Raw genomic sequence first — 13674 nt, forward strand, 5'->3', positions numbered from 1 at the left:
GATATGCCACACCTGTGAGGTGGATGGATTATCTCGGCAAAGGAGAAGTGCTCTCACTAACACAGATTTAGACAGATTTGTGAACAATATTTGAGAGAAAAAGGCCTTTTGTGTACATAGAAAAAAATCTTAGATCTTTGAGTTCAGCTCATGAAAAATGGGGGCAAAAACAAAAGTGTTGCGTTTATAATTTTGTGAGTGAAAATTCAACCCTGATGAGTTGAAATTCATCCATGGATCCCCCAGTGTGCCACAGACCCTCCAGGCTTGCAATGATGAATAACTTTTAGGCTTGGCTAGTCTCATAGGATTTGAAATTGTATGCCCTGATGGGGACATACTTAGGACCCCTATACACATAAAAGTCTACCACCAATCAGAGGCTGATGGTAGACAGTGGCTATTTTGCGTTTCGACCATGATAGATACTCATATTGTATTGTGATGAATTTGGCACTGTTTCTGTTAAGATTGGTATATCACATCAGCCCATCAGGTCCACTTAAGATACTTGTTACGATTTCAATGCCATCATTACGTATAACATTTTGATCTATGGAATAATATACATAACTCTAACATCCATATAATAACATCCAGAAGGCATGATCAAATGTTTTTAAATTGTATCCATGTACTTTCTGTCTCGAATATGTAGAGCATTCTATATTTAGCACAACACATATGGACTGCATAGGAAATTAACATTTGAAAGTAGAAATGCTGGTTCAATAAAAAGCACTCACCACGTATTCAAAAACAAACGTTAACGTCTCTCTGGTCTGGATAATGTCGTGCAGAAGGACAATGTTTGCGTGTTTCAAACCTTTCAGGAGAGAAGCTAGAAATAAAAAAAAAATGAGAATTAAAACAGACTGTTTAGAAAACACTTTTTAATTTCAAAAGCCTACCCATCCTTCTCACCTGGTTTTACAGTACATTTAGAATGGGAAAAGAGGAACTTAATGTGTACTGAAACAGAACTAGAGGTAATGGGGTCAGTAGGAGAAGGTGCGAATTAAAGGAGGATCTTGTGTGGAACTTGAAGACAGGTGGAGGTAGTCTTGCGATTAAGATCAAATAAATAAATGTAGGAGGGGGCGTGGCTTGGCTGCCGACCGAGATGGCCGTGTAGCACAGGAGCTCCGCTTAATCCACAACGAATAAAGCACTTACCAAAGGCAACGAGGCCCAGACAGTAGCCCTGCAAAGCAGCAGGATGCCAGGCTCCTACTCCGGCAACAAACAAGCCAGGAAAAAAAAGGACGACGGCAGAGAAACCCCTAAAACCGTCGCCGAAATGCTGACGGCGCCACGAGGCACACAGGCCGGACAAGATGGCCGACAACAGAGCCCGCGGGGAAATCAGCATCCTGAGACCGGAACGGGAGAGGAAAGTCCCGAAATCACAGCAGGAGGAACATCACACATACTGGCCAAATTAACAGAGGTGAGCAACTACCTGGCTGCAGAAATTTCCAACTGCACAAAAGAAGTGAAGGCAGAGATTCAGGCGCTGGGCTGCAGAACAGCAGACCTAGAAACCAGAATGGAACAGGTCACCCAGGCACATAACAAGGTAGTAGCACACTCCAAAACCATGGAGAGACAACTAACCGACCTCGCACTCACCATAGACGACCTGGCTAACCGGTCCAGGCGTAATAATGTCCGGCTCAGAGGCCTTCCGGAGTCCCCCACTGAAGGGAATCTGGTAGCCGCAATGGAGCACTATTTTAAACACCTCATCCCAGACATACCCGAAGAACAATGGACGATAGACCGCGCACACAGGGCGCTACGAGCCCGCAGGTCAGCAAACCAGCCTCCTAGGGACATTATAATTAAATTCCATTACTACCGGACAAAGGAGGCGGTGATGCAGTATGCCAGGAACAACGAATTATCGTACAAAGACGCAGTGATAACCGTCTATCAAGACCTCTCCCCTACCACTTTACAGCATGGAGGCCCCTCACCACGCTGCTGCGGGACAGGGACATAAAATACACATGGGGACATCCGTTTAAGCTGGTGGCGTTCAAGGACGGCACGACACACACCCTGATACCGGGCGCTGATCCTCAGAAGTTCCTCCGGGACATGCGGGTGGACCCACCGCGAGACTTCACCTTGCAGCAGGAACCCATACCCGAGCTGGACACCTTGGCCACAGAATGGAGAACCGTGGGAGACACAGAGGGACGCTGAGCTAAAAACCCCTGAGAGGGGAACCAAGAGACCTCTATGAACTCACATGTCAAGCGAACTGGGACTGGGGAATTAGCAGAACCACACGGGCTTAAGCCATGTCAAGGGGACAGGGGGCATGGAGGAGGGAAAAACAAAAAACTCAAAGCTATCGCCCACGGGCCTAAAAAATACCCACTCATGGTGTCCCGGTTCCCCCAAACAACTCCCTCAACCAATACAGAAGGAGACAAACACTTAGGGACGACAACTAGTAGACAAAGAAGGAATACAGGGGACAGGTCTCTACACGCACACTACACACAACACAACATTCAAGGGCTTACTACAGCTAGGCTCCACCCCCTACGAATCAGATCGCACAAAACAGGAATTAGCGCCCAGGGCGGACGCTGAACTAAGAGAAAGGGATGGGATTGACGGGAAGCTGAGATCCCTAGGAGCGAATAGAAAGGGACAGGGAAGAGAGGCTTGGGATGACGGGGGAGGGAGGGGCATGGTAAAGGGCAATATTATTAAGGGGCTATACCAGGGACCTCGTAAAGAGGCACGGTGGATCGGAGACAAACCCGACCCTGTAAGGAACACACATTGATGGCCTGCAGGGGGGGGACACGTCCCCGTCCGAATCTGGCAAAAAGTAAGACTAGATTAAAAAAACAATATTATAATGTTTATACCGGTTATGAAATGTTTGAATTGTTACTCATTATGTTTTTATTTTCTTCTTCCAACACGAGTGAGACCGCTACCCAGACCACAAAAGAGAGGACGACAACAAAGACTCCGGAGAGAGAACCCTACGGACCCCTGACAGGTATGGGCCCAACTCTCCGCACAGACACGCCACCCGCCAGACTAGTCACCCCATGGCACTAAAAATACTATCGATTAATGCTAGGGGACTCAATACGCCCATCAAGCGCAGGACCCTCCTACGCGACCTAAAAACTAAAAAGGTCGACATAGCCCTAATTCAGGAGACCCATATTCCTAGGGCCGCTCCGGTCAAATTAGGTGACCACACATACACAGTCACCCATGAGGCGAGAGCGCTGCGCAAGCAAGCGGGCGTTGCCATACTCCTCCACAAACACTGCCCTTTTACCCTACTACATAAGCAAACGGACCCGGCGGGCAGATTCATAGTGCTTTCGGGCACGTACCATAACACCAAACTACACCTGGTAAATTTATACGCACCCAACGAACCCGACCAAGACTTCTGGAACACCATAGAATCACTACTACTCACCTTACAGGGGGGTATCCTAGCGGTAGGAGGCGACATGAATGCGGTTCCCTGCCCAGCCCTTGATCGCACCACCAAACCAGGAACACAGAGATCCCAGGGCAGAGGGGGACAGGATAAAATCTTCCACTCCTTCATCCAACACACTGGCTTACTAGACGCATGGAGGCTACAACACCCAGATACATCAGACTACACATTCCACTCAGCCCCACACAACACTTACTCTAGGATAGACAATATACTCCTCAACGGAGCGGGAATGGCCAAACTCATCCAATCAGAAATAAACACCATCACATGGTCGGACCACGCAGACATAACAGTCACACTAGGAAACTTGCAACACCACACTACCTGGACGTGGAAACTCAACACTAGCTTACTAGCCGACGAAGACATTCTCAACGCAACAAGAAAAACAATCACCGACTACTTTAACGCTAATGACACAGAAGACATAAACCCGACCACACTATGGGCAGCCCACAAATCAGTGTTAAGGGGACACCTCATACAAGCAGCTACACATAAAAAACGTGCAAAAACAAAACGCATACTGGAGCTACAGGCAACACTGAGGAAAACCGCCAAACAACACAAACAAAACCCCACCGCCACCTTATATAACCAATTACAAAACATTAGACATCTCATTAGGGAACAAACCCTAGCAGAAATAACCCGCTCCGTACTCTGGTCTAAAAGGCTATTCTACGAAAAGGCGAATAAAATGGACACCATGCTAGCACGCACACTTAGACCCAGACAGGAACGTAAACACATCACCAAAATACGCAACTCAGCAAACCAAATAGACAACACACCGAAAGCTATCAACGAAACGTTTACAGAATACTTTAAGGCATTATACAACCACACGCCTAGAGAGGGGGAAGAACAAGCCCAATACATAAGCCGCATCACCGAATTCCTAGCACACACACGCTTACCCAAAGTAACGACAGGGGACGCCACCGAGTTAAGTGAACCAATCACACAGGAAGAGGTGGCGGCAGCAATCTCCAATCTTCAAAGTAATAAGGCACCAGGACCAGATGGGTACGATATGTCGTATTACAAAAAATGCAGCACAGAGTTACTGCCACACCTCACCAAACTGTTTAACCACTTCCTACAGGGAGGCACCCCGGACCGGGACATGGCCATAGCAAACATAGTTTTACTACCCAAACCCGATAAGGACGCGACCTTAGCCACAAATTACAGGCCTATCTCCCTAATAAATTCGGACCTAAAAATTTTTGCTAAAATCCTGGCACACAGAATGGCTCCATTACTACCCAAGTTAATTCACCCGGATCAGGTAGGCTTCATACCGGGACGCCAGCTGTACGAAAACACCCGCCGGGGGGTAGACCTGCTGTGGCACATGGCAGACACACGAGCACCATCACTGGCCCTCTCGCTAGACGCAGAGAAGGCCTTTGATAGAGTGCAATGGCCCTTCATGCTGCAACTGCTCCACACACTAGGCTTCCCTGACCCCTTCATCACAGCAATACGAGCACTATACACAAACACACGGGCACAAACCATAGTGGCGGGAGCACCTAGGATACCCTTTGACGTAGGAAACGGAACAAGGCAGGGATGTCCATTATCCCCAATGTTATTCGCTCTTGTCCTAGAGCCATTCCTACACGCAGTCCGAAACGACCCAAATATTACAGGGGTACAACTTGGGAACGAACAATTTAAGATAGCAGCGTACGCAGACGACGTACTCCTCACACTTACGAACCCAAGCCACTCACTGACTCACCTGGCGGGACTACTACAAACATACGGGGACGTGTCCGGCTACAAGATCAACCTCACCAAATCCGTAGCACTGCCTTTTCACATAGCCGACCAAGACATACAACTGATTAGACACATACACAAAATCAAAATTAACACGGAAGCTCTCACGTACCTAGGAGTGAAGTTAACGGCAGACACCAACACATTATTTAAACTAAACTATACGCCCCTATTCTCAAAAATAAAATCCGACCTGGAAAATTGGACGGAAAAACCCATATCCTGGCTAGGCCGCCTACATTCAATAAAAATGAATATCTTACCCAGACTAATGTTCCTGTTTCAAGCGCTCCCAATTAACGTAACCAAAAATGACTTAAAGGACATACAGAGGGCAGCAGACGGGTTCATATGGCAGCAGAAAAGACCTAGGATAGCCAGAGCCACAATGTACAACCCAAAATGGAGGGGGGGACTGGGCCTGCCACACCTCCACCACTACTATGTAGCGGCACAGATAGCCCAAATAGCATATTGGCACTGCCCCATAGACCAACGTAGATGGGTGGACATTGAAGCACTGATGACAGGTGCGGACCTACCACAGTTTCACATTTGGACGCCAAGGGAACACAGAGCGCTCCTAAGGACCAGGTGTCCGGCCATTCTAAACTCCATTAGCATATGGGACCGATTCGCACAAAAATACAAAATAGCGGATATCCCCTCACCAATGACACCCGTGCTGCGCAATAGGGCATTCCCCCCAGGGATAAGGGCACAAGACTTCAAAGGAATAGAAGCAACGGGCTTACAGAGATATACTCACCTTTACGCGGACGACCGCATAGTCTCATATGAGCACTTACAATCCCTTGCCCCGCTACAAACCCGCGACTTCTTTAGGTACATACAGCTGCGAGATTTCGCACAAACGCAAGAGGTTAAAACAGCCGCGGCGAAACCCCTAACCTTTTTCGAACAAATATGTCTAAAAGAAAAAATGCCAGAGAAACTAATCTCGCGGCTATATAGCCACATATGCACGACATCAGGAATATGGGGTGCACAAACCTACACGGATAGATGGGAGGAGGACTTGGGGGAAACATTGGAGGGAACAGACTGGCAGGACATATGGGAGGCAAACGCAAAGGTGTCCATCTGCACAACACTACAAGAACAAGCTTACAAAATAATGTTACGGTGGCATACCACCCCAGTGAAACAATATCATATGAAACTGAGCCCTACAGACACATGCTGGCGACTGTGCGGAGAGAGGGGCACATACATCCATATGTGGTGGCAATGCCCAAAGATACAGGAATACTGGGGAAAGATAGTAGACTTATGCTCACAAATTTTAGAACGACGACTGACGCTAGACCCATGGGCCTGCCTCCTCTCGAGACCCACAGAGGGGCTCCACAAACATGATCAAAAACTTCTAAATATGCTCTACCTAGCCGCTCGAAGAGCGATAGCGCAACATTGGATAAACCCAGACACACCCCCACTCACCCTGGTCAAAGCAAAAATTAGGGACAACTACCTAATGGATAAGATGACAGCTCAGGTGAGAAATACCACCAACACATTCCGGAAAGTCTGGGCCACATGGGAACAATACGACATCTAAAACAAATAGAAATGACAGATCAGGGACGGCGAAATCTCACTCGTGTAATGGAACTATTTCGTTTTATTTAAGTTAATTTTCATATGGTTTAATATGTATTGAACTGTTACAACATATGTAAAAAGAGTCAAAAGGAAAACGCTGACAGACACTGTAGCAAACGACACCTTAATAGGCCTCTGCGCAGGCCACAGGCTACGAAACCAAAAAAGGCACCAACAACGCTATGATGCGTGCAATCATACCTACCGCTTAAATACAAAACAGGCTTCTGCGCAAGCCACACATGTCTTTTTTGAATCTGCTCAGCACGAAAAATAAAGAATATATAAAAAAAAAAAAAAAATGTAGAACTTATTCTATCAAGTTTGTACAGGAAGGTAGCAAACAATCAGCAAAAAAGTCTACATGTTCCGTTCAACTAACTTCATCAAGCCTACTCTCAATAAAGTTGAGCAAAACAAAGATACTTTTTTGCTAACTTATTGTAGTCCCAACTGCAGAGGCACTAATACTATTGGCATGGTTTTAAGTCCCCCCCCCCCCCCCCCCCCCCCCCCCGAATGGGTCAATACCTTATTTTTGCTGGACCTATAGGGAGAGCATTGGATCGGCAAGGGGGCGGGCCAAACACAGTTTTGGTCAATCAGCATCTCCTCATAGAGACGCATTGAATCAATGCATCTCTATGAGGAAAATTCAGCGTCTCCATGCAGATGGTGGGGACGCTGAATGGCAGGGCTGCTTACTGTGCAGCCCTGAGCCAGGAAGCACCTCCAGTGGCCATCTAAGGAGTGGCCACTTGGAGGGGTCCCTAGGGGCAATGTAAACACTGCATTTTCTCTGAAAAGGCAATGTTTACATGAAAATGCCTGAAGGGAGCTATTATACTCACCAGAACAACTACAGTAAGCTGTAGTTGTTCTAGTGACTACAGTGTCCCTTTAATGATATTTTGGGGACAACCATCCGAAAACCCATTTAAATTAGATTGTTTTGCTTTAACACAGTCCAATATATAGCTTTACATCCTTCATGAATCAGTTCTACAAATAGACTCTTATCATCTGCTTCTTGATACATCATACATTCCAATGCAGAGACATTTTGGTGGGGCCATTCTCTGTCGTTCAGGTTACAGATAAACGTGTGTTGGGTTACTCACCTTCCCGGATTGCAGTGAATGGCACACCCTCTTCTTCTTTCATGCTTATTACCTTCAGAGCCACTAGCTGTCCATTAATCCTGATTTTAAAAAATGAAAACGATGATTAATAGGACAAAGGAAACAGGTGTCTGCCAAAACACATCTTAAATTCTCAGATTAAAATATAGATAATATACATTTACAGGATTATGCAGTGTGTTAGGTCGTTAACTTTTTTCAGTTTAGAGGTGTGAAAGGATTATGCAAAATCACATCCAATTACCTTGAAGCTCAAAAATACCTTCTTGATCAGAACTACAAAAAGAGCAGACATTTATTTAGATATCCTTAATTGCCAGCTATAAAATCTTCAACAATCTGGGAAATAGGCATATATTCAGTTTACTAAGTAATTTTTCTCAGGATAGAGTTACAATTTGCTTGTGGTGGAAATCTAATCTAAGGAAATAAAAAAGGGTCATAGATTCTAAATTCCCTTCTTAATCAAGATCTGAATTTTTTTTTACAAGATAGATATGCTTAAGTGGGAGTGCATTATATAAACTGGCATTAAAAAAGAACAAACACCTCAAAACCAAAAGAGTCCAATATGGCTTCATGTGGTTATAAAAGCACAAACTAAAGAAATTTGTGCTTTTGGATGTCCGGCAAAATCACAAGAGAAAGAAGACTGACCACAAAGACAAGGACAACTGAATTTTCTCATACATTGCTCTTAAATAAAAGTCATCAAAACAAAGAACAAACCCAGGCAACAATGGTAGGGCTATTCAATAAAGTTTGAATTGTCAGGAGTTTAAAGGGGATTTAAAGTAAAATTTTTGGCCAGAATAGCCAAACTAGAAACATAGATGGAGAATTTTACCAAGTTGGCTACAATGGTTTAACACAGTGGTCTCCAACGAGTGGTCCACGGACCGGTGGCGGTCCACAATAATTTATTGCCGGTCCGCAAAAGCTTTCTCCATGCTTTCACCCGGGGTGAGCCGGCCCTGCTATCTGCCTTTCTCGTGCCGGTGGGGAGATCAAAGTTCTCCCTTACGGGTCTCCTGGCAGTTTGTTAAAGGAGAGGTAGGGAGGCAGGACCCGGGTGACTGCAGGGCAGGAGTAGGACCCAAGAGGCTGTGATCCCCCCCCGCGAACAGGCAGGTCAGAGCATTGCCATGCATTACCATGGCAACGCTCCAGCACAGCGCTGTGCTCGCGGGAAGAAAATAGTGAGTTCAGCCTGCAGCTGGAGGAGCTGCAGGCTGAAGTGCAAACGCCACCACTGGACCACCAGGGATTGCAGTGATAAGTCCCCTCCTTCCAGGCCAGAGGTAAGAAGGGGGGCTAAAGCTTCCCCCCCTTTTAAGTAAATAATATATATTTTCTCCCTGATTACCTCCTCTACCACCCTGCTCCCCTCACACACATGCCCTGCACCCCCTCACACACATGCCCTGCACCCCCTCACACATATCCTGCAGCCCCTCACACACAGCACTCCTCACGCACATACCGTGCACCCCGTCACACACATACCGTGCACCCCTTCACACACCCTGCACCCCCTCACACATAGCTTGCACCCCTCACACACACACACAGCACCCCTCAAACACATACCATGCAACCCCTCACACACATACCGTGCACCCCCTTACACACATACTGTGCAACCCCTCACACACAAACACAACCCTCACAGATACACGCACTGCACCCCTCACACTGTGCTCCAAGACCAGTTCACAGAGGTAGAAAAGTGGATCACAAAAAACAAACTTCCTGAACACTGACAAAACTGTCACAGTGAACCTTGGAACAGTATCTAAATGACATAAATTACAACATTCCCATTTATCCATCAAAACAAAATCAAATAGCACACTGACCGCAGTCTACTCTATCAAATACTTAGGTATGTTGTTAGACCACAATCTATCTTTTGGCCTCCACATAGAAAACTTGCATCTAAACTTTATCCAAAACTAGGTGCCCTGTACAGAAACAAATTCTGACTAAGCCCTACATATGCACCTCCAACGCAAACCCACCTTAATAAACGTAATACATTTTATAACTCGTTCTGCCGCTTTGTGCTACAATGTAATTACATGACCCACCATTGTGACATGCTAAAAGAACTAAACTGGCTCTCGCTGGAATCCAAACGCACCCTTCATCTTTCCAGCCTTGTGTTTAAGACAGGGATCGACAAATCCCAGGCGCCAGGTCGCCATGACGACCAGGAATTTGGTCCTGGCGCTTTTTGCCAACCTGTTCTCCAGCGTGACTTAAAGTGCGTCGAGCATGCGCAATTGCGTCATTGAGAGTGCGCGATCGTCTAGTAACTTGCGTTAAGGAGTGGTAGAATATCGACTTCTGAAGGAGTGTAAAACAGCGATATCTAGGTAAGTCTATTTACATTAGACTTTTGGGTTTTTTTTATGCCCCATTTCCACAATACATTTGTATTGGCAGTAACAATTATAATGGCAGTAATAATAATGGCAGTAATATTATGGCAGTAACAATTATAATGGCAGTAGTAATAATGGCAGTAACAATTATAATGGCAGTAATAATATTGGCAGCAATAATGGCAGTAGTAATAATGGCAGTAATATTAATGGCAGTAATAATAATGACAGTAATAATGGCAGCAATATTGGCAGTAGTAATAATGGCCGTAACAAATATAATGGCAGTAATAATAATGTTAGTATAAATGGCAGTAGTAATAATGGCAGTAACAATTATAATGGCAGTGATAATAATGGCAGTAACAATTATAATGGCAGTAATAATAATGGCAGTAACAATTATAATGGCAGTGATAATAATGGCAGTAACAATTATAATGGCAGTGATAATAATGGCAGTAACAATTATAATGGCAGTGATAATAATGGCAGTAACAATTATAATGGCAGTGATAATAATGGCAGTAACAATTATAATGGCAGTGATAATAATGGCAGTAACAATTATAATGGCAGTGATAATAATGGCAGTAACAATTATAATGGCAGTGATAATAATGGCAGTGATAGTTATAATAATGGCAGTTATGTAGTCATTAATAAAAAATATATAGTAATAATTAATAAAATATAATATAGTAATAATGAATAACAAAAAATAGCAATAATTAATAAAAAATAATATATTTGTGTTCTTAAAGTGAATTAAAACTGATATATGAGGTAATATTGCTATGATAGCAAAGTATGTATTTATTGTATTTATAATGTATCTGTGATGTTATTGTGCTCTTCTCCTCATGGAATCTGCCACCTGACACTGTATAGTGCCTGATGTCACTATTTCCCCACTATTGTTTATCAAAAAACGCACACTTTTTTGACCAGAGTTAAGCCAAGTAAAAGACAATATTATTTATTTGTTTTTTTTAATTTTTTGTTGTTAACTTGAAATGAAGTGATAATGGTTTTCTTACTATGCTATCCCCGTATTAATTCCTTTTATCCATCTTCATAATAATTTCCCCCAAAATAGCCATTCTCAAACTTTTTCCTCAAAGATCATGGATCACTTTATTTCTCCCAGAATGCACAGTAACATACTGCTGTTGTCCAGAAGTACGATATATGTGACACATGCAGGTTGATTCACTGATTTTACATTTTGTAAATCTACTTCGGCGTGCTAGTTAATGGGCAAAAGCTGAGAGGCAAACCTGTGTGTAAACCTCTGTGCCTCTATAAAGGGGTGCTGTGCTTTTAAAAAAAAAAAAAAGGTAAAATAGTAAAAATTTTTTAGAGACCGTGCCATTGCAGAAGTAATAACGTACTAAAATGCATACATCTTTCTTTGGGACTTCAGAAAAAATGAAGCGTGCAGCAATAGCTGCAAAATTAGATGATGCAAAGCAACTGCAGATGACAAATTTCTTTGAAAAGACCTCTTGTTTGGAAAGTGAAGTGGAACTTTTTACTGCAGAACCAACCTGCACAAGAGAAGAACAACCAGCAGAGGAATCCCCTTCAACAAGTCAATCTCAAAAGGCTGGAAAAAGGAAGTTTAAGCAAGATTGGTGCAAGGAACTCATATGGCTACAATTTGACCATAACATGGGTATAGCCATATGTGAGATCGGTGCTTCCTTCCCTGGGATTGCTGACCAAGCATCTAAGTGTGTGATAGGGTTTCCAGGGCCATTTAAACAGGAGACCTTCAAAAAACATGGAAAGTCTCTCCAAAATGAAAAATGTGTAAAGGCAAAACATGCTCTGTTGGCTCCAGAAGCTACGCCATTGGCTGCATGCGTTAAGAAAATGGATCAAGGGATGTTCAACCACATGAACGTTCTATTTAATGTGGCTTGTTATATTGCAAAAAACAACAGGCCATATACAGATTTTGAAGGTTTGCAAGAGCTAACTGGGAAACTAGGGATTGCTGTGAGAGAGGAGTATGCAAATGACAAGAGCGCAAGAAGTTTTGTAGTTTTCAGACAAAAATCCTGAAATATCAGTACTTGCATAACATAAGATGGGTGTAAAGCACTGGCGTACATACCGCGGTCGCAGGGGTCGCGGCTACGACCGGGCCTGTCACTCCAGTGGGCCCGGCCAACCTGCGGACCCCCGCGACCAGGTACCAGCTTCCACGTTTTGTGGCCCCGGCCTGCGCGGCAAAGGGGTCCATCTTTCAAGGGGTCCATCGGGTGGCCCATGCTGTCAGGACCCGTTGGATATGGATTATCAGGGGCCCGGTCAGCGCTGGGCGCTTTAACAGCGTGACCGGTCTCCCTGTGATGACATCACTGCTGGGAGGAAGTGACTGCACGTCACTCCTCCCAGCAATCAGACAGAGCCCACGCGGGAGGAAGGAGGAAGTCAGAGTGGGAACTCTGACTCCCATCAGGCTTGGCCCCTACTGGACCCCAGGGAAAGTCACAAAAGGTAGGAAACAGGAAACATTTTGTGTGCGTGTCTCTGTATTTTTGTGTGTGTGTCTCTGTATGTGTGTGTGTCTCTATATGTTTGTGTGTGTGTCTCTGTATGTGTGTGTGTGTCTGTGTCTCTATGTATGTGTGTGTGTGTCTCTGTATGTATGTGTGTGTGTCTGTGTCTCTGTATGTGTGTGTCTGTGTCTCTGTATGTGTGTGTGACTGTGTCTCTGTATGTGTGTGTCTCTGTATGTGTGTGTGTGTCTCTTTATGTATGTGTGTGTGTTTCTGTCTCTGTATGTGTGTGTGTATGTCTGTGTCTCTGTATGTATGTGTGTTTGTCTGTGTCTATGTATGTGTCTGCATGTATATTTCTGTGTGTCTATGTGTGTATGTATGTGTGTGTATGTGTGCCTGTCTGTCTGTGTTTGTGTGTGTGTCTGTATGTATGTGTTGGGGGGGGGGGGGGAGGTGGCCCACAGACCGGGGGAGAGAGGGGAGGGAAGGGAGGCGAGGAAGGGGCCCACGGATCAGTTACGCACCGAGCCCCATGGAATGTGTGTATGCCACTGGTGTCAAGCAAAGTCAGTGCTCTCTCTACACTTGTCAAAGACTGGAAATGTGTGACAGTCCACCTTGAAAGTGTTGCTGTAGAAAAAGACAGTGCTACTGCAGTTGCACATGGTTTGTTAAAGAAACTAACGATTTTACATTTGTTCACACGCTCCATTTTC

The 13674-nt window shown here is 44.8% G+C and overlaps 1 protein-coding gene across 2 annotated transcripts in view; it reads right to left on the minus strand.

Annotated features, from left to right (window-relative positions):
- Positions 1-13674, minus strand: part of CDK15 (cyclin dependent kinase 15) — a 220531-nt gene that overhangs the window by 145809 nt on the left and 61048 nt on the right. For both annotated transcript variants that reach the window (XM_063428701.1, XM_063428700.1), the window contains 2 exons: positions 8038-8117; positions 747-841 (listed from right to left, as the gene is read on the minus strand). In XM_063428701.1, the coding sequence (XP_063284771.1) occupies positions 747-841; positions 8038-8117 (175 nt within the window). The remainder of the gene's footprint in view (positions 1-746; positions 842-8037; positions 8118-13674) is intronic.

The sequence above is a fragment of the Pelobates fuscus genome, chromosome 8 (genome assembly GCF_036172605.1).
Source record: "Pelobates fuscus isolate aPelFus1 chromosome 8, aPelFus1.pri, whole genome shotgun sequence".
Taxonomy (NCBI): Eukaryota; Metazoa; Chordata; class Amphibia; order Anura; family Pelobatidae; genus Pelobates; species Pelobates fuscus.